This window comes from Mytilus galloprovincialis, chromosome 7 (genome assembly GCF_965363235.1).
Source record: "Mytilus galloprovincialis chromosome 7, xbMytGall1.hap1.1, whole genome shotgun sequence".
Taxonomy (NCBI): Eukaryota; Metazoa; Mollusca; class Bivalvia; order Mytilida; family Mytilidae; genus Mytilus; species Mytilus galloprovincialis.
In genome coordinates, this window is record NC_134844.1 from 9,826,861 (window position 1) to 9,849,647 (window position 22,787).

A 22,787-nucleotide genomic window follows, 5' to 3' on the forward strand; every position below is an offset into this window, starting at 1 on the left:
TCTCAATGGAACTGACTGTAAATTATATGTAAGTTATAAGTTAGACATACTGATGTATTATGTAGCTATATCTAATAACACAGATCTCAATGGAACTGACTGTAAATTATATGTAAGTTATAAGTTAGACATACTGATGTATTATGTAGCTATATCTAATAACACAGATCTCAATGGAACTGACTGTAAATTATATGTAAGTTATAAGTTAGACATACTAATGTATTATGTAGCTATATCTAATAACACAGATCTCAACGGAACTGACTGTAAATTATATGTAAGTTATAAGTTAGACATACTGATGTATTATGTAGCTATATCTAATAACACAGATCTCAACGGAACTGACTGTAAATTATATGTAAGTTATAAGTTAGACATACTAATGTATTATGTAGCTATATCTAATAACACAGATCTCAACGGAACTGACTGTAAATTATATGTAAGTTATAAGTTAGACATACTAATGTATTATGTAGCTATATCTAATAACACAGATCTCAACGGAACTGACTGTAAATTATATGTAAGTTATAAGTTAGACATACTAATGTATTATGTAGCTATATCTAATAACACAGATCTCAACGGAACTGACTGTAAATTATATGTAAGTTATAAGTTAGACATACTAATGTATTATGTAGCTATATCTAATAACACAGATCTCAACGGAACTGACTGTAAATTATATGTAAGTTATAAGTTAGACATACTAATGTATTATGTAGCTATATCTAATAACACAGATCTCAATGGAACTGACTGTAAATTATATGTAAGTTATAAGTTAGACATACTAATGTATTATGTAGCTATATCTAATAACACAGATCTCAATGGAACTGACTGTAAATTATATGTAAGTTATAAGTTAGACATACTAATGTATTATGTAGCTATAGCTAATAACACAGATCTCAATGGAACTGACTGTAAATTATATGTAAGTTATAAGTTAGACATACTAATGTATTATGTAGCTATATCTAATAACACAGATCTCAATGGAACTGACTGTAAATTATATGTAAGTTATAAGTTAGACATACTAATGTATTATGTAGCTATATCTAATAACACAGATCTCAATGGAACTGATTGTAAATTATATGTAAGTTATAAGTTAGACATACTGATGTATTATGTAGCTATATCTAATAACACAGATCTCAATGGAACTGATTGTAAATTATATGTAAGTTATAAGTTAGACATACTGATGTATTATGTAGCTATATCTAATAACACAGATCTCAACGGAACTGACTGTAAATTATATGTAAGTTATAAGTTAGACATACTAATGTATTATGTAGCTATATCTAATAACACAGATCTCAACGGAACTGACTGTAAATTATATGTAAGTTATAAGTTAGACATACTAATGTATTATGTAGCTATATCTAATAACACAGATCTCAACGGAACTGACTGTAAATTATATGTAAGTTATAAGTTAGACATACTAATGTATTATGTAGCTATATCTAATAACACAGATCTCAATGGAACTGACTGTAAATTATATGTAAGTTATAAGTTAGACATACTAATGTATTATGTAGCTATATCTAATAACACAGATCTCAATGGAACTGACTGTAAATTATATGTAAGTTATAAGTTAGACATACTAATGTATTATGTAGCTATAGCTAATAACACAGATCTCAATGGAACTGACTGTAAATTATATGTAAGTTATAAGTTAGACATACTAATGTATTATGTAGCTATATCTAATAACACAGATCTCAATGGAACTGACTGTAAATTATATGTAAGTTATAAGTTAGACATACTAATGTATTATGTAGCTATAGCTAATAACACAGATCTCAACGGAACTGACTGTAAATTATATGTAAGTTATAAGTTAGACATACTGATGTATTATGTAGCTATATCTAATAACACAGATCTCAACGGAACTGACTGTAAATTATATGTAAGTTATAAGTTAGACATACTAATGTATTATGTAGCTATATCTAATAACACAGATCTCAACGGAACTGACTGTAAATTATATGTAAGTTATAAGTTAGACATACTAATGTATTATGTAGCTATATCTAATAACACAGATCTCAACGGAACTGACTGTAAATTATATGTAAGTTATAAGTTAGACATACTAATGTATTATGTAGCTATATCTAATAACACAGATCTCAATGGAACTGACTGTAAATTATATGTAAGTTATAAGTTAGACATACTAATGTATTATGTAGCTATATCTAATAACACAGATCTCAATGGAACTGACTGTAAATTATATGTAAGTTATAAGTTAGACATACTAATGTATTATGTAGCTATATCTAATAACACAGATCTCAACGGAACTGACTGTAAATTATATGTAAGTTATAAGTTAGACATACTAATGTATTATGTAGCTATATCTAATAACACAGATCTCAACGGAACTGACTGTAAATTATATGTAAGTTATAAGTTAGACATACTAATGTATTATGTAGCTATATCTAATAACACAGATCTCAACGGAACTGACTGTAAATTATATGTAAGTTATAAGTTAGACATACTAATGTATTATGTAGCTATATCTAATAACACAGATCTCAACGGAACTGACTGTAAATTATATGTAAGTTATAAGTTAGACATACTAATGTATTATGTAGCTATATCTAATAACACAGATCTCAATGGAACTGACTGTAAATTATATGTAAGTTATAAGTTAGACATACTAATGTATTATGTAGCTATATCTAATAACACAGATCTCAACGGAACTGACTGTAAATTATATGTAAGTTATAAGTTAGACATACTGATGTATTATGTAGCTATAGCTAATAACACAGATCTCAATGGAACTGACTGTAAATTATATGTAAGTTTTCAATTGTTCTAATATATTATAGAAAAGTTATCCTATTAATATCAATATTGAAAATTATAAAAGAATGCAGTAAGCAGGGCAATTAGTGTGAATTATTGCAAACATTGAAGCTGTATTCAGGATGAAAAAAAAGTTAAAATGATTATTTCCACCTAATTGGCTAAGACACATAGTCAAATCAGTCAATTAGACTTCTAAAGGCATGGGTTATTGATGTGTTTATGTACAGTGGGCAGTTGGTTGAGTGGGCAGCTGCACAGGAGCTTGTTAATTGTTAATTGTTAATGATTGCCATTTTAATTTTAGAACAGCTGGTTCTTAGAAAAAGTAGTTTTCCATAATATGCTATCATACTTTTAAACATGTTTACAGTGTGAACTATTGTTTATTAATAGATTGATGGAGGATCAGCCACTGAAGAAGAGAAACAGCACCTGTTCAGTATCTTCCCTGTCAGTAATATCAACAAGAACACATTCTACACACTAACACCTCTACAACTGGACCAGGGACACACATATTATGTATATGTCATGGGTAAGTAATTATATATAATGTGACTTACTTCCCGTGTATAAGGCCATCTATGTAAATGTATAATCTTCAAACTAACAAACTTAACCCTTTCCTCCATAATGATGCCTTTTGAAGCCACCCCCTTTACTCCATAATGACGCCTTTTGACGCCTGTGTAGTACCTCAGCTGAAATGCTTTGACTACAAAATGTCTGCATCAGACTTTAAAAAAAATTGTATCCAATATGAAAAGGTCATTCATGAGAATTATCTGACTTGAATTTCATTGATGAAATATTGGTTTTCACAATGCAATAACACTTTAAAACTGATGATTTTTTTAACTGAAAAAAATCTTAAGCGAATCAAGTATATTAAGAAATAAATCCATGGAGGAAAGGGCTATGGGTAATCAAATTGTTCATACACCAAAATAAGAAAATTGTCAAGTCAGAGGTTTTGAAATTTTTACCCAAAATGCATTAGATTCTGAAAAGGCGAATTGTTTATTGGGTTAAATGAAAAAATGTAGGTCAAATCTGAATTAATCATTATTGAACTGAGGTATAGCATAGCATAAGAATGGTGTAACATAGACATGTATGTATCTAGGTACATATGAATTCAGTGTGGTTTTATGAAATCTAGATGTGAAACATTCTTTTCTATTTTTTAAGGCACTGACAAATCTGGTGAATGTGGAATGACCTATCACAAGTTTACAGTAGATATAACACCACCACAGTCTGGCCACATCAAAGCAGGACCTTATTATGATATGGTAAAACTTTAACTTGATTACATTTTACCTGTAGAGTCAGAAAAATACTGTATAATACCTTTTAAAATTTTAATTTCAATAGAAGTGTTCACAATTTTTTTTAAACTGGCGAGATATATCTTGAGAAGAAAAGTAAAATAACAAAAATACAGAAATCCAAGGGATTTAAACAAAAAGTCCTTTATAAAATTGCAAAATCAAGAACTTAAACACAACTTCCCAACATAAAACTGTAATATTTATGACTTGGTACATGCACTTCCTTATGTAGAAAGTGGTGGATTAAACCTGGTTTTGTAGCTAGCTAAACCACTCACTTGTATGAGATAAATATTTATATAATTTGATAATTTATTTATTCCATTTGAAAGTGTTCCATTGGTGATGTAATAAACTGATGATCAAATAAAACTGAATATAATTCCTCCACTAGGTACAAACCCATCTTGATTTATTTTCAGCCTGTAACCTATACCCCAGACAACTCAACAATATCGGTGACCTGGAAGGACTTTATTGACCTTGAATCTGACATAGATACATTTGAAGTATCACTGTGGAGGAATTTATCATGTGACAGTGATAGTACAGAGGAGTTAGTGGTTGACTGGATAGAGCTGACCAGTAATTATACACAGTATGACTTTGTGGAACTGGAACTTAAGGTATGTATCATACAGGCGTAGTAACAGCATAATCTTAGTCCCATGTCTGCATTGACCTTGCTCAAAAACAGATAAATCAGAATTGTAATCTGCATCTGCAGACTATGTTTCAAGCAAAATAGGAAATAAGAGTAAATTTTTCTTATGCCAGAACCTCTAATCATTATGTTTGTAAAGCCAAAAATGATTTGTTTACTTAAATTAATTATAAAAGAAACTTTTAATCAATTTATTTTTGTTCTTTCCACTCTTTTAGAAAAACATTCCCTATACAGTAAGATTCAAGGTGACAAATCAAGCAGGCCTTTTTATACTACAAGAAACTTCACCAGTTCTATTTGATGTCTCACAACCATCCATTGGTAAAGTGGTTGATGGAAAAGATTTCTTGAATGATCAAGTCTGGTTTAGTTCATCTACAACTGCTACAGGTATGAACACTATATTTTATTTGATCTTGATATATAATTATAACATTTGATATTTTTCTACAGAATTTGAAACAAATATAATGAATGTGATGTAGATATGTTTTTATTGAATTCTTGAAGATAAGCATTTATTTTCAAACTTTGTTTTACATTTTTTTTCTGTTGTTTGTTATTCTTTTCATTCAAATTGTTTTTGCTGTAAATTTTTAAAACAAATTTCAAAGGAGAAATACACAAAAAATTAAGCATATGTAAAACATATATAGTATCCTACTGTTCAAAAAGTGTTCATGGTAAGGGAATAATGTTTAATACTTTTTTCAAACAATATACTGAAATTCCAGAAAATATGAGTGTTCCCTAGCTCATTAAAAAGATTTCACATGTATAGTATGTTTATCCTATATAATTTTTTGAGTATTTTTACAGGATCTTTGCTGCATTTGGCTAGTCCATTTGGTCCAGCTTGTCCATCAAGAAGTATATCTATGGTCAATGATCCAAAGTGGACAGAACTCCAACAGATTGGTCTGAGGGATCCCAGTGGACAGAAATGGTCACTAATCCATCGTACAGAGAATGTTGACCGACTTGTCTATGATGATACAGTGACCATCAAGCTGGGCAGAGACAATCATAAAAAACAGATGTTTACTGGGGCATTATACAGATCAGCTGACTATGAAAATGGAGGCACTTACTCTGTATGTACTTCGTAAAATCTTAACATCTCATGTTAACTGATTATAATCATATTTAGATTTAATAGATAAAGTGACATGATTTCCTTTTTATTTTTATTTTTAAATAGAAATATACATTCTTTCATTTGTTATATACAATTTTTGATATTTAAGTATCAGAGCCTCTAAATATATTTATTTTTCAGATCAGATTCATAAAGGGGTGTGTGCATGTGTCCCTTGATCTATAAACTTGATTTTCCTCGCATTTTTGGATATTGACTCTTGTTCCGAGTGTACAGCCTCTTTAATCAAAATGCTTAATTCATTAATTGCAATCTTTATATATATGTACTACCAGAGTATAAAACAGTCTGATGTTAAAATTACCCAAAATGCATTTCATTTTCTTTATGTTATTCTTTAAAAAATATTCATTGGTATAAAAGTAGATTCACAAAGACCTCACCATGAAAATTTGACGTAATGATATCATTTTTATACTACAGATATCCGTAAAAGCTGCCGGAGGAGAAGGGATAGGTGTTACTGGTATAATGTTATGGGACGGACCAGAAGATGGTATAGCTACCTATGACTATAAAGAGGAGGCAGATTGGAGCCAGTCTGTGGCCCAGTGCTGCTTGTTAGATATCATACCTAAAGTAAGTCATTATATTTGACTTTGAATAGTTAAATGATTTCTGTTAAAATATAATGTCATAGACAAAATATGCCAGTGGCAAACACTAGAAATTTAGATGACTCAACAGTTGTTGTCAAAATCAAAGTTTAAATTCTAAATCCTCCTTACAATTTTGATTTATAGAGAGTGGTTTGAATAAAATATCAAGTGTGATAAATTAACTTACCTGGAACTAAGTTAAGCTACCTGATTCATACTGTTTTATTGGACCAAATTTTATTTTCAGCACTTAGTAAATGTTTTTATGAAAAAAGCATTTGGTAAAATTCAAATAGAGCTGGTCAGTTGCAGGATAATAACTTAAAAATTATATGTGTTTTGGTGAACAAAATTTGGCAAATGTTAGAAATATGTGTAGTTCTAATGTACATAAAGTAAATACCTATGCATTTTCTTGTCTTTTAGGAATGCTGGAAAGTTATAAACTGTACTACATACCTGGAAAGCAGATACTTCAACTCAACAGTGCCCACAGCCTCTCCCACCACTACTACAATAACCCCTCAGAACATCACAGACCCACCCTACCATGTGGTAAACAAACCAGATGGAAGTATAGTAGACACACCTATGGACACAAGTGTACCTATAGCACAGTCATCTTGTGGAATACAAATATTCTCGGGTAAATCATGATTTATATATTGCATAAATTATATAGATATAGGAAGATGTGGTATGAGTGCCAATTAGACAACTCTCCATCCAAGTAACCATAGGCAGATCCAGGGGGACCCTGGGGGCCTGAGGCCTCCTTTTCATTGGAAAAAAATGGTTGATTATATAGGGAATAACTGAAGCATGACTGGAGCTGGCCCCCTTTAGGTCAGTCAGTTGGCCGCCCCTTATAAAAAGTTCTGGATCCGCCAATGGTAACAATTTATAAAAGTTAACCATTATAGGTCAAGGTACAGCCTTGGCTCACATCAAACAGCAAGCTATAAAGGGCCCATATACATGTTTTAGCCAATTTTTAAACTGATTAGGAGCTTTTTTCAACACCACCCAAGTGTAAGGTATTGGAATTGGTATTGTTCAGCTGAAAACAGCTACATCTTGAATTAAACTGAGTTCGAACTGCTTTCAAATGATACTCTATGTGTATATATCAATAAGACAGCAACCAAACAACAGAAACAATTCAATGAAAGTAGCATGTTCTGATTGTGGGCAAGCTTGTGTTAAGCATGCATTCATAAATTCAGCGATCAACACACATTTAAAGTCCACAATTCTGTATTTTCATATCTAGAAAGTCTCTTCTAGTTTATTGAAAATCTATGATGAATTGTAGCTTCTAGTTTTGCAGCATATATAAGATAAAACCTTTCTCTTCCTGCAAATATAAAACATTATACTGTATAAGTATTTACTAATTTGTTGACTACTATTTACATTTTGGTTATAGGTGCCTCTCCACACATTGTAACATGGTGCAGAACATTCAATGACACTTTTAGGGTTATGAAAACATCTATACCTGTCAACTTTGACCCATCTGCTACTTTCCATAGATACAGAATCCAGATTAGTGCTGAGAAGGAGGAAGCTGTAGATGTAATATTAAGTTATAGTATTCATAATTATTAGTGTAGAAATTGGATACTGTAAAAGCAGAAATTTTTATTGGGGTTTTAAATTTGTTATAGATAGACATTATTCATGATATCAAACCATAACAAGAATGTTACTTTTACATGTTTTAAATCTCAAAATTGAATTCCCTTGAAGTCAAATTTAGAGACAAAACCACAAAATTTTAACCCCCACAAAAATCATTATTTCTACATTATATAAAAAGAAATAACTGGAAACTTTATTGAAATTGAACTGAACGTGCAAACTGTGGTGAATTTATTTTTGCTCTCCAGCAAGCCTCTGAAGCTAAGTATAAATGTTACTTCTTACTTACTTTAAAAGAATACTTGGTTGGTACTATATTTTGTTTATTATTCAATCTATTCTTTATACAACATGTTCAAGATGTAGTTACATTACTGACTTTCTTTTGCTATTCTACATGAAAAGATACAAATCAAATCATTTAGGGTAGATGTTTTCACTTTAGGAAATAACAACAAGAAAAAAACAAAGCAAGTATGTTCTACAAGGGTAGAGAATTATGAACATAAACTCAAACAAGATTGAAAAGATAAACCCAACCAGAATATGTTAGTAAACTCAGGTACTCTGGATCAGTAGATGCATCTAAAATTTACTCTTTACAGCTGTAAGATTCTGTCATAAATTATAAATGTTAAGTCATTACACAGAAGTGAATTCATAAATGTCTCCTGTTTTACATCATTCTAAGACATTACAAAATATATAAACTATTGGTATGTACAAAAGTGAATTCATTCTTTTGTTTTGTAGCTGAACTGGTGCATGACAGTACATGTGGATGAGGATCAGTTGACAAGGATTTGTGGAATAGTTCCACTAAGTGATTCCACTAAATTAATTCTGCATGTGTGGAACAGAGACAACTTTGTGCCAGATATAACTGATATGTTTAATGTATTCTCTACTAAGGCATACTTCAAAGATCTAGTCATGCCTCCTGCTCCAGGATCATTGTGTCGCTATGGTGACCCCTTTAGAGGAGGAACCAATCCAATCCTCCGATATGAAGTGGGAATTGGAAGTGACAAGTTGTTGACAGACATTGCACCATTTAGAGAAGTTATAAAACCATGCATTCCCTGCTATGGAGAATGTTCTAAATATAACTGTGATGCAACCTGTAATGCTAATGAATATGTAGATATGACCTTCACCTTAAACAATCTTGATCTGAAATCTGTTGCCGTGGTAACCAATGACACAGGACATCAAATCAACAAAACATTAATATATTTCTTCACAGGTAAGTAAAATTCAAAGCTGTTTTAACCCTTGCCATGCGGGAACGGTAATATTACGGCCTTACCCAGACCACTGTTATTTGGCACCAATGGTGCTCCATACATTTGGAGGTCATTGTTATGCCATTTAATTGAAGTGTATGCATGTTTCCTCAATATTTCACTATTGATTGTCATGGTTCTCACTTTTAATGTTCATTTTGAGCTCAAATACGAATTTCAAAAATTGAAATCGGACATTATTGGGTTATAGTTCAAATTATATTTTCTGAATTTTTGTACAAATGACCTTCTTTAGACAGATGTACCCAGATCAGTTTCACACTTACCTATTTTGTAATAAATGTGTTCTCTGGGGTCCACTGTACATGTAAACTACAGTTGGATGCATCTGTTAGTATCCCTCGGATATCCATGTCAAGTAAAAGACCGTAAAAACGTCAAAATTGACGCTTTTTGCCATGAGAACCAACTTTGGGGCAATAATATCTAAATATCTATGCAATAACATTTAAACCTGAAAGGTATTTCTTTGTTTTATAGTGAAGGCAGTTCTTGGTTCTGGAATCAATAAAATGGCCTCATCTGATGGATTCTATGTTGATATGACCTCACCGATATTTGACCCAGATGTCATGACCCAGATATATATAGATGTATCACAAGGAGAATTTACACCAGTGGTTTACCAGGCTTCCAATAGTACCATTAAAGCATTCTGGAGATGTTTGGATGAGGAAAGTTCTGTCAAGGTAATTTTATCTCATACATTCATAAATACATAAATGATTCAATGGAGAAATTGGATGTATAATAGAAATAGGGACAGCAACCCATTGACACAAACAAAATAAATGATATTATCAGGAGATTTGCATATAGAGGCAGACAAAATGACAAAAAAATATTACGATATGACAAAAGGCAATCACTGTCAACATATTTGACTTTGAAAAGGTTTTCTTTTTATTGTTTCACAGTTATGTTCCAATGTTTTTAAGTAAATATTGACAATGCAAGAAACTAGATTCCCTTTCATTATTCCTAGCTGCTTTCTTAATTTTAAACAGAAACAATGAATCTCAAATTTCTAAACAATACCAGTAACTTGCATTTGCCTTGATGAACTGCAACAAAGATATTTATAAATAAATATTGCAGTGAAATTTCTTTATGTTAGAAAGGGGTTTTATGACTCCATATATGTGGTAGTAGATCTCACCTTTCATTTCTTTTTAAAGGATTATTTATTTTTACTATACAAGGTAAAAAAAGAGAATAATCATGAAAATGTATTGTTTTTCACTTAATTAGAAAACTTATGTTACTTCTAGAAATACATTAAAATTGTTGGTATTATTATCAAAATCTTGCCTATGGCCCACCAGTTCATCTTATGAATATATTTTCAGGAAAGTTTCTGGGCTATTGGTAATACAACAGGTGGAGAAGAATTACAACCCTTTACATCTGTAGGCCTCAATGCTTCAGCTATAAACAGTTCATTTGAAGGCATATTACAACATAACCATACATACTATGTATCAATCAGATGTGTAAATGGTGGAGGACAGGCAACACAGTGGAATGATACTACAGGTCAGCTAGGATCTTTAATTGTTATATGTATAATATTTATTAATGAAATATCAAGTCTCAGTCAAAATAGTCTAATGCTTCTTAATTTTAAAAAGAAAGAAAACTTTGAAGATTTGAAAATTTTGTTAGACGTGCAAAAGACAACAGAACATGAAATACAAAGAACTTGCTGTATGTTGTAAGGACAACACTTTGCATTTATAGAGATACAGAATTACTTCCCATATATAAACCCTTTCACATTTCCCTTTTTCTGGAAAATAGACCAATTTCTCACAAGGTGTTGTCTAAGAACTTCTTCTACTACCAGTCTATGTCTGTCTGTTCATCCTAGAATTGGTTTCCCTTCTCTATCTTTAGTTACCTCAACCAAATGTTATGAAACTTATGCACAATGCTTATTACCGCAAAATACAGATCAAGTTTGAATTAAAGTAGCTTCACTTATACCTTTCTAAAGTTATATCCCTTTACAAATGGAAAACTGATGAATTTTTACGTTTTCTTTTTATGCCCCATCTACGATAGTAGAGGGGCATTATGTTTTAAGGTCTGTGCGTCCGTTCGTCCGTCCGTCCGTCTGTGCCTCCATTCGTCCGTCCGTTTGTCCGTCTGTCCTTTCATCCCGCTTCAGGTTAAAGTTTTTAGTCAAGGTAGTTTTTGAAGAAGTTGATGTCCAATTAACTTGAAACTTAGAACACTAGTTCCCCATGATATGATCTTTCGAATTTTAATGCCAAATTATAGTATTGACCCCAATTTCATGGTCCACTGAACATAGAAAATGATAGTGCGAAGTTCAGATTAAAGTTTTTGGTCAAGGTAGTTTTTGATGAAGTTAAAGTTACATCAACTTGAAACTTAGTACACATGTTCCCTATGATATGATCTTTCTAATTTTAATTCCAAATAAAAGTTTTTACCCCAATTTCACGGTCCACTGAACATAAAAAATGATAGTGCGAGTGGGGCATTCGTGTACTATGGACACATTCTTGTTCTAACTTTAGTTTGCCTCAATTTATTGTTATGAATCTTATACACAATGCAGTTACCAGAAAAAACAGATCAAGTTACAATTGTTGTGTAGTCACTTTTACAATTCTAGAGTTATGGCCCTTGACAAATGGAAAAATTGTTTCATGTTTTGTTTTTGTTCTCTAACTTAAGTTTGCCTTGATCAAATGTTATGAAACTTATGCAGAAAGCTTATTACCCATAATACTCAGAACAAGTATGAATTTGGTAGCGTCACTTTTACCATTGTTTAATTATGACCCTTTGTATCTTTATATGCAAGCGGGGGCATCATCTGTATGCCTTGGACACATTCCCCTTTTATTTATTTTTTACAACAATTATTTAATCTTTGACTTAATAGTATTATAAAACATGTATAATTTCAGGAGTGACTGTCTTACTTGAACCCCCATTGGTAGATGATATAAACAATACAATACCAGGTGCTACAGAATTCCCCCACCCTGTCACACCTTCAGATGCTAAGGAAAGTACAGATCCAACTAGTATAGGGTTTACCTTTTCAGTCAGTGAGGATAAATCAGTCACAAGATATGGTAAGACATCCACTAGTATAGGGTTTACCTTTTCAGTCAGTGAGGATAAATCAGTCACCAGATATGGTAAGACATCCACTAGTTTATCATCAGAGTGCATCTCCTTCGTAACAAAAAAAGATATCGACAAAATTCTTTTTACAAATTGTTCGTTACATCCTCATGAATTTTTGGCTAATTTGGAACGAAGCCATTGGATGAAATTTTATAGGAGTTATCTACCATTACAAAATAAATTTGTCCGTATGTGTTTTTACCTTTTCAGTCAGTGAGGATAAATCAGTCACTAGATATGGTAAGACATCCACAAGTTCCCTAGTGTGAATATTTTGATTTGTCTGATACCAATTTTGGTGCATTTTGTGGGAATAAGTTGAATTATAATTTTCAACAAAATACAAATTTTCTATAAAACATGTGTTCATACTTCTTCAAAACCATGAAAACAAATATCCACAGAATTCATTTATGCATCTTCCATAAAATATATGAATCCACAGTATTCAGGGTTGAGAAATATTTAAACTTAAAAGATAAATAAGCCCTTTCAATGCTATACACTGCATATGCCACGATGTTGTACGCCGTCCACTACTGCTATTTGCAGCATTTGCCGCGATGACAATGGATTTTTTTATCCAGACTCTTAAACCATTCGGTTTTCATTCAGATCCTCTCTTCTTTTTGGCTGGTATGAATGGAGGATATACAAGGTTCAGTTTGCGCTTGAAATCCCAGAAATTTTTATGGTAAAATCATGCAGTAGAAGGAAAATAAAAACAAATATTTTGACAAATGCTAATAGCGGAAATCAAAAACGCCGCTGTAAATATGGAAATATTTCAGCATTTCTATGGCAAAACTCACAACTTGTTAGTTAATAGGTTTCCAGTTATATCAATGTGTTTCTTACATTCAATTCCTGTGATCAATTTTTACAAGACGTAGAAAAAGGGGTGAAACGGAGGTTGACTGAAAATTTTGAGGACAGAGCCACTTATTTGCGCCATGATTACATTATACGTTGTTTATGGTGCAATACACTATGGAATTGAGCCCCTGGTGTCTCCTGTATTATATGGAAGATAAAACAACAAAATAAATGAAGATTAAAAGTCGTTTTTATTAAAAATTTAACCTGAATACAATAATTTACACTTTTTAGGTTGCATTTCTGTAAATATTGACAATGCAATTTCCAATAGGAACTCCTTTTATGGCTAAAACTGTACCACTTTTACTATGAAGTTTTGAAAAAAATCTTATCCTAGAATGGAAAGTTCATATGCACTACAATTTTTTTCAAAGGTCAAAATATAGGGCTGTGCAGCATAATTTCAACGTTTATGTGCCCTGAACTTTTCTGAGTTTAAACTAACACTAATTTTCTTAACTACCCCTACCTTGAATGAAGGGTTACCACAGATTTCAATGTAAACAATATGCATATGTATTTTTATTGGTAACATTCCCAAGTTATGTCTCTATGAGATGGAACACGGAGAGCATAACTGGGAACCAGTATGTAAACAAAATTAAATTTCTATGAATATTTTAAATTCCCAAAAGAGGCGTGGTTTGAGAAACAGCTGTATTTACAAAGTGCAACCTTTACCTATTAATTACCTGAAAATGCAGGGAGCCTGATAAAAATTTCCTTAGCATTTTTCATGCACTAACTTTGTCTGTATCTCTTATAATAAAAAAAAGATACAGCAGTATGAAGTTGTAATGAATGAATACAAAAAAAATGCAGCAGCAGCCATTTTTCTATTTTTTGGTGTAGCGTTGAAAGACTTAGTAACATTAGGAAGATGTGTAGGTGTCTGCCCTAGCTGGTAACATGTCTATGATTAATATTTCATAAACATACACCTTTAAAAGTTGTTAATAGTTTTAGTATTAAAATATAATTGGATTATTAGAATATAAAGTAAAGTGGATTAAACCATTTGTGGTTTCAATGATCGTAGTTTCAATGAAGAGGGGATTCCAAACCTCCAATTGATAATTGTTGAAATCTAGACAAAGAATCCATTTATTTAAAAATATCAAAAAATAAACAATGTGTTGATTAATTATGTATGACTTTTTTCCACAGCAGTACCAAGCAATACAACTATAAAACTTCACCTTCTTGGTTATATTTATATTTAGTTTTAAATGAGTATTTTTCAAAACTTTTGATTTTGTAGATATGTGTATTGGGACATCAGAAGACAATGATGACATTTTCCCCTGTTTGTGGGTAGGCTATAATATTTCTGGCTCTGCTATAATAAAACATGGTTGGCTGTACATAAATGATCATAAAATCAGACAATTATCAGAACTACGTCCTAATGATAACAATGCAACAGACACAAGTACCAATGTCTTCCACATGGAACCAGGTCGGACATTGTTTATGACAATGAGGGTCTGTAATGATGCAATGCTGTGTACCAACAAATCTCTAGGCTCTATCACTATCACAGACAAAAAGGCAGTGTTACAGACATCTGTTAATGGAGAAGCAATTAAATTGGTCCATTCATTCTCATCCAATTCTACACGGAGAAAGAGAAGTGTTGATGTTCTAACTATAACTACACCTGATGGTATGTATATTAGTTTGCTGGTGGATCGCTAAACTTTTTAGGCTGATTTAAACACAATTTGACAGGCTGATTTTAAAATAGACTTGATATAGTTACTTCCATTCCATTTAGTCATCTCGTATGATAAGATAGCTAAGTTTTTCTATTTCAAGATGACTTTTTCAGCATAAGATTAATCATGTATAACTTCTTCATGTCTGAAGGGGAAAGGACAAATCAAAATTATGTTGCAGAAGAGTAGTTAGATCTAAGCTCCAAAATACTATTTTAACAAGAATGTGTCCAAAGTACACGGATGCCCCACTCGCACTATCCTTTTCCATGTTCCATGGACCGTGAAATCGGGTAATTATCTAATTTGGCATTAAAATTAGAAAGATCATATCATAAGCAACAAGTGTACTAAGTTTCAAGTTGATTGGACTTCAGCTTCATCAAAAACTACCTTGACCAAAAACTTTAACCTGAAACTCACACTTTCATTTTCTATGTTCAGTGGACCATAAAATTGGGGTCAAAAGTCTAATTTGGCTAAAAAATTAGAAAGATCATCTCATAAGCAACAAGTGTACTAAGTTTCAAGGACAATCGGAACCACAGACGAAAGGACGGATGGACGAACGAAGCCACAGACAAGAAAACATAATGCCTCTCTACTATCGTAGGTGGGGCATAAAAATAGACTTGATAAAGTTACTTACATCCACATCATTTGATCTTTTGTTGATAGTTGTCTCATAAGCAATCATACTACATATTCTTTTTTTAATGTTTTACATTAATTAATACTGATCTGATATTGTAGGACTTGAGTCAGGCCAGAGTATAATGATGCAGCCACTAGAGGAAAAAGACTTGATAACAGACTATAGGTCAGACTCATCTCCTCACTTCCAGCCCTATATTGTCAACCCAGATACCACATCTGATATGGTGGAAAGATTATTATATAAAAGGTATGATATGTGTCTTGGTTATAAGTGTTGTTCTCAACTTATTGCTGTTCATATAAAATTCTGACAAAATTAAAATTTGTTTCATTAAAACTGTTCACCTGGTCAGACATTTTAACCAATAGTTGGACATAGAATAGTCAAGTCAACAGAGCGCTAGGTGATACGATAAAGCATACTGACAATTATATAGGACTTCAGTTCTACATGATTAGATAATCTGACCCAAGTCTCAAAATTATCTGGGATGGGAAAAATAAGGACCATCTCAAGTCACAATAGTCTCTGTCAAGGGGTATACAAGATACCCTGGCTAAAGTCCTCAAACAACCTGCTTTGAGGAATATCATAATTATGTGCTCCGATTGTAATTTCCTTTTTCTTTGCATTTTTGGTACCCAGAAAAATGTAGGTATAATAAATAGATACACATTTTTGATTTTTTTGTAATTCAAAGATTGGACAATCCAATTAATTTTGGGAATATTCACCTTATTGCTAATCCCGGCTGACCCGGCCGCTTGAACTTTTGACGTCAGCAACAATCACTCTTCCATTGTGGCGTCAGATATTTTGTTTTATGACGTCAAAATTTTACAGGAACCTGTGTGATATCCAGTAATGGCGGAAAAAAAGCGATAAGGTGTATTATCTGTTTTGTTGTCTATTGTATGAAGTATACAGGAATAGGTTGGATCACAAACAACTTAAATTCAGCTAAGCTGTAGAAAATTGATGTATTTGTAGATTTGGTTCAATAAATTAAATTCTGCAACATAATGCAATGAAATCTTCAAAATACCTTGAGTATATTCTTGTTTTTTTAGTGTTACATTTTCTCTTATACAGAAATCCTAGTATAGATAACATATGGTTTGAAGTTTTCTGCTTAAAAAATTTAAATGGAAATTACAATGATGGAATGAATATCTTAAACTACAGATTGACATATCAGTCAAACATCTGTTTAAAATTTATCAATCTTCGTCTATTTATTTGTATAATTTGTTTCTTATTTCAGGCCACTGCACAGTTTTTATTCCTTTGCACTGGTACCTATTGGACATCTGTCAATGCCAGGACCAGTAAACATCACATTGAATGACTTAGTTGGTGATAATGATGAAAATAAGACAGCACTTTTACATTGGAACCCTAGTAAGGATCACATTTATCTAATGTATTGATATCAGATGGTGTTAACTGTCAAGTCTTTCAATAAAAGTATACATTATTTTCAGGTAGCTTTTTATGATTCTGTGGTCATAATTTGATTCTATAGAATAAATGTGCTATAGCAAACAATGCAAATAATGATGTATGCAATATTTATTTCAATGTTTAAAAAAAGACTTAAGATGCTATTGAGTTAGGCCAGGGTTTTTTAATTTGTTGGTTTACGGATTTTCCCCATGAAAAAGTCGGGTCGGTCGGTCGGGAAAAAAAAGAAAAAAAATATCTTTCAAGACAGAAAAATATGCAAATAAATATATATTTCACCTTTCTGACAATATGTTTGTTATGCTATTTTGTCATCATTTCTTAGATTTTAGTTAGATGAAATTGTATTGCTCAGCTGTCATAAACATCGCATGACATTCTAATAATTTTCCGTACAAAAAAGGGGGGATGCACGGAAAAGACGAAATTAAATCGTCATTTCACAAACAAGAAAAACAGATTCGCGTAGCTCTTTATCAACTCCAGAAAACTTGTTGAAGTATGATCTTCAAGCACGAAAACTGATAAAGAAAAAAAATGTAAAAACGTCGTACGAAAATATAAGTTTCAACACACGTGTCAAAAACAAAATAGACTCGTCCACTGGAAAAACGAGAATATCGGGTTAATCTGTTGTCATGCATTCCCGTTTTTTTATCCAAATGGACGATATTTTTTTATTATCTATAAAACAAGAAAATTCAAAATGATTATTTAATATTCAGTACTTTAACTTGATGTCTTCCACCTGTGTACATTTGGACAAGTCTATTTCTATCAGATGATGCATCTTACAGACTGATTACAAATACGGGAAACGAACTCATTGTGTAGTTGGTTTTAAACACAGGTTTCGTTTCGCAAAATTATTTGCGCAAACGTCATTTCAAGGTCATTTATAATTGATTTGTCAATTTTTAGAAACGTAAACTGGAAGTTTTATTTTTTCACTACAGGAAGTGTTATCAATTTTGTTAGTGATTAAAGCATTTCATTTCATAAAAAAAAAAGATTGTTTAATTATTTTCCAGGGATAATGCATTTGTTAAGGTCGGCGGGAATAAAAAAGCATGAAAGTCAATTTTATTTTTATTCTGGAAATCGGCAAAATCGGGTCGGCGGATCCGTAAACCAACAAATTAAAAAATTCTGGCCTTAATAAGAAAATGGAATAAATTTAATTGGAGGCGAAAGATGCCAATGGGACATTGGAACTCTTTAGTTAAAAATAAACTGTCAAACAAATTAAAGCTCGTATTAAAATTAGGTATTTATTTTCACTGGAATGTGTTTTCAATGCAAAGAATAATCATTGAATCTATTTGAGAATGACACTTTGTAGTCACATTATATGATACATAAAATATTACACTTTTAAAGCCTTTGCATAAGGTTGTTACAAGGACATATCAACCTGAAAATAGTAGATCAACTGCACATGTTACTCTCTCTAAATTAATCAAATTAGTTAGATTATAAATTAATATGATAAGTAATTTTTCATGAAACTAAAGTTAATTTGTATTGAGTAAAATAAATTATGTGAAAAACTGTGTTTCAGTAATGCAACAATGGGAGATAACTAGTAGAACATGTGGTCAGGATTCAGAGGTTTTCAATGGAGACGGAACTATAACTGTTATGGTAACATTATTCTTATTAGCTATTTTGTTAAAATGTTGTATTTATATTATTTCTACTTTTTGCAATATGCATAATTTATCTGTTTTTTTATATTATTTTGATAAATTTATAAAAGTGTTATATGTTGCTGTTACACAAGTTTTTATTTTTCTCTTTGAATTTTGTTTTTAAAAATATAGCCCAATAGGTTGTATGTCTAGATTAAATAACTAGTGAAGAAAAATAATCATATTATTCTTGATAATTTCAGGCAACTGTATTTTGCAGATATCAAATCTCATTTATCTATAAAGAACTATTAAAAATCAAGGTTACAAACAAAAAATAAAAAAAAGCAAGACTGGGGTGTTGATAGATTAAGGGTCTACTATCAGAGGCGGATTTAGGGGGGGCCCAGGGCGCCCGGGCCCCCTCCTTTTTTGAAAAAAAATTGGTTGCTTATATAGGGAATCACTGAAGCGTGACTGGAGCGGGCCCCCTCTTAGGTCAGTCAGTGGGCCCCCACTTATGAAAATTTCTGGATCCGCCACTGACTATTATGCTTGCATCAAGCAACCTGTGAATCCACACTCAGTCAAAATGTCCCTTAAGAATTAAAACACAATTTGTAAAATTGAAAGTAGTGTCCATTTCTTCCTCATAAATCTTCATGGTATAACTATAGTTTAAATCAATTGCCTTCATTGTAGATTTGTAATACATGGAGTGAACATGAAAACAAACAGGACAAGTCCAACAGGAAGAAGAGATCTGCTGAAGTGACAACTCCTTACCTGTCAACAGAAACCCAGTATATACTGGTATCCCTCAGCAAAGGAATCTATAATTCCCCACCTTGGCTCATCAGTTCAGATAATGTTACTATAGAAGAGGATTCAGGTTAGTTAAAGTATTAGTTGGTGTTATATTAAAGAATACTGTACAGCTGGGTGTAAATTTTTGCTTATTTTTGTGGATAGAACAAAATGGCCAAAATAAATTTCAATAATTTAAAAGTGTACATGCAAAGGTATTGATAAAAGTTTTGAATCCGCCAAAATATTTTGTATACCTTATTCAATGAAAATCGTGAAATTTTATATCCGCGAAAAATAACCAGCTATATGGTACCAGAGACATTGTCTGTGTGAGTGTTCTGATACATCTGCTTGAATTTACTCTTGGGTAGCATAACACACTAAATTAATACTAAATTAAACTGTAGATTCATTTAGTTTTTATAATACCTATTTTCATGGATTGAGGAAAAACCCCAATTGTTTGAGGCCTCATTTACAGAGGACTTAATTTTAGCACAAAGTGAATACCTGTTATTCCACTTTCTAGGATCCATTACAAATAGTGTTTTAGTATGAAAATGAAGATCTCCATGAAATATTTTTCATTAAATATCTTTTGAAAATATTATATCTTATAAAATAATGGAATACTATCATGCTGCCTGATACAGAAATTCATTCAATGGTATAATTTTCAAGAGCAATTAATTCTAAGTTGGGAAGAGTTTATACTAATGTTAACATTGTTTTCTAGGTACCCTACAGTATCCCTTACAGGCATTTGATGATGAAGGAGAAGAGATTCAGTTTATTTTAAATGACAGTTTTACTGGATATAAAATGTCAGAACCACTACTAACTAAAGATGGAATGTAAGTCAAAATTATAAAGTGAAAACCATCTGCTCTGAAGGAATTTGGCAGGGAAAGATACTAGTTGTTTACATTGTCCATCACATTATTAATCACTCTTTCCTTTATTCTTTCATTTCTTATACAGTTATTGTATAGATATGTCCTAAGTTGTGACCTTGTTTTTATGCACCATCAACAGTAGCAGAGGGATAACCGTATGTTTCTTCCACCAAGTGTGTCTATTCATCAGTTTGGAAGTGCAGCTGTCCTTGCCATATCAGCTTTAAGTTTTGGTTAAAGATGGTTTACCATGAAGTTTAGTCATGTGCGTTAACTTGAAACTGAGAACACAATGATGTGAATTTTCTAACATGTATACCAAATTAGGGTTTATACTCAGATTTCAAAGTTCACTTGCGAGATGATCCATGTTTTGCTCTAATGTACACACAGAAACAGCAAACTGATTTTGTAATGATCTGAAGTTCTTGATTTAAGTACCGCCTGAGTGTGTTGGTTTTTAGTGTGAATATTTTATGTTTAATGAGAAAGGATTTTTTAATTTTTGATAGCCTGCTGTATACACCTTGTAAAGATTGTTACGGAGTGGAATCTATCCCTATCATACTAAAGGAGAACCAATCAGATCCAGACATTCCACCAGCTGACACACCAGTCACTGTGACAATCAATGTTATAGATGTTAACGATCCTCCAGTGATGTTTGTTACACAGTATGGCCATTCTAAAATGCATTCAGATCCTACAGAACCTATTCTGGTAATTTTTAATTATACTTTTTTTTCAATAAACATGTTAAAGACTTTAATGTAATGTTTATCCTAAATAAAATGTTCTTGAACATATCTGAATTAAACTAATTGACTATATACATTGGTAATTCTTCATTACTTTTTACATCTTATTTTGTGCATTTGTATATAAACATTGGTAGTTGTTGTCTTAATTCAAAGATAACAATTTTTTTCTTATTTCCATACTGAAAATTAGATGTAATTGTTTTTTTTGATAAATTAATTGTGGGAATTGGTAAAGTACTTAGTAGTATAATATTAATTTTCTGATGTGAAATGTATTTAAAATTCAATGGTATTATTTTTAGGTATATCTGGAACAGATGAATACATTTAACAAAGAGAAATGGAACGAGACGTTTACAGCACTGATTGGTGCCTATGATATTGATAGAAGTGATAGCCTCCATATTGAGGTGAATGAACCATCACATGGTAACCACACTCTGACAGAGAAATCTACAGCACCCTTTGATGTACAGCCATGTACAAAAAGACCACAGGTAAGAAAATATAAACAAACATAGGTAAATAAAGGAGAGGAGAACCCTCATATCGTACACAACCCTCAGAAAACAACCAATCAAATTATTGGATTTGGTGTTTCAAGCACAACTTTAGTACTCCAAGTACTAAATAAAGTTTTATAACTGAGAGCCCTTTTCATGAAATTGATTGCCTACATTAATTGTAAATGAAGATGGCTCATTACTTTTTGTGCAACTAGTTCTTACCATAATGTGATCCATTGTCTACTGAGTGCCTGTCATTTGAATTTTAATCATGAAAGAACTGCTTGATTTTGAAAGAATGTTAACAGGAACAATAGGGTATTCATTTTTTATGCCCCACAGAATGTTTTCTGGTCTGCATCAGTCAGTCTGTCTATTTGTCTGTCCCGCTTCAGATTAAAGTTTTTGGTCAAGGTAGTTTTTGATGAAGTTAAATTCCCATCCACTAGAAATTAAGTACACATGATCCCTATGATATGATCTTTTTAATTTAAATGCCGAATTAGATTTTTGATTCCAATTTCACGGTCCACAGAACCTAGAGATTGAAAGTTTGAGTGGAGCATCTGTGTGATAAGGACACATTCTTGTTACTTTTTTAAATAGGTATTGAAACAACCTGGAAAGACCTTCCAAGAATATTCATGATTTTGGAAATTAAAAAAATATCGATATTGGAAGAAAAAGCAAT

At 31.8% G+C, this 22,787-nt stretch overlaps 1 protein-coding gene across 1 annotated transcript in view; it reads left to right on the forward strand.

Annotated features, from left to right (window-relative positions):
* LOC143084119 (uncharacterized) overlaps nucleotides 1–22,787 on the forward strand; it is a 34,775-nt gene that overhangs the window by 7,020 nt on the left and 4,968 nt on the right. Inside the window, exons 9-28 of the mRNA XM_076260526.1 lie at nucleotides 3,289–3,430; nucleotides 4,087–4,190; nucleotides 4,652–4,855; nucleotides 5,112–5,286; nucleotides 5,716–5,990; nucleotides 6,479–6,634; nucleotides 7,081–7,300; nucleotides 8,084–8,232; nucleotides 9,052–9,544; nucleotides 10,086–10,294; nucleotides 10,955–11,141; nucleotides 12,548–12,784; nucleotides 14,914–15,318; nucleotides 16,124–16,274; nucleotides 17,293–17,429; nucleotides 19,054–19,136; nucleotides 19,826–20,015; nucleotides 20,670–20,787; nucleotides 21,342–21,549; nucleotides 21,893–22,087. Coding sequence (XP_076116641.1) covers nucleotides 3,289–3,430; nucleotides 4,087–4,190; nucleotides 4,652–4,855; nucleotides 5,112–5,286; nucleotides 5,716–5,990; nucleotides 6,479–6,634; nucleotides 7,081–7,300; nucleotides 8,084–8,232; nucleotides 9,052–9,544; nucleotides 10,086–10,294; nucleotides 10,955–11,141; nucleotides 12,548–12,784; nucleotides 14,914–15,318; nucleotides 16,124–16,274; nucleotides 17,293–17,429; nucleotides 19,054–19,136; nucleotides 19,826–20,015; nucleotides 20,670–20,787; nucleotides 21,342–21,549; nucleotides 21,893–22,087 — 4,038 coding nt within the window. The remainder of the gene's footprint in view (nucleotides 1–3,288; nucleotides 3,431–4,086; nucleotides 4,191–4,651; nucleotides 4,856–5,111; nucleotides 5,287–5,715; nucleotides 5,991–6,478; nucleotides 6,635–7,080; nucleotides 7,301–8,083; nucleotides 8,233–9,051; nucleotides 9,545–10,085; nucleotides 10,295–10,954; nucleotides 11,142–12,547; nucleotides 12,785–14,913; nucleotides 15,319–16,123; nucleotides 16,275–17,292; nucleotides 17,430–19,053; nucleotides 19,137–19,825; nucleotides 20,016–20,669; nucleotides 20,788–21,341; nucleotides 21,550–21,892; nucleotides 22,088–22,787) is intronic.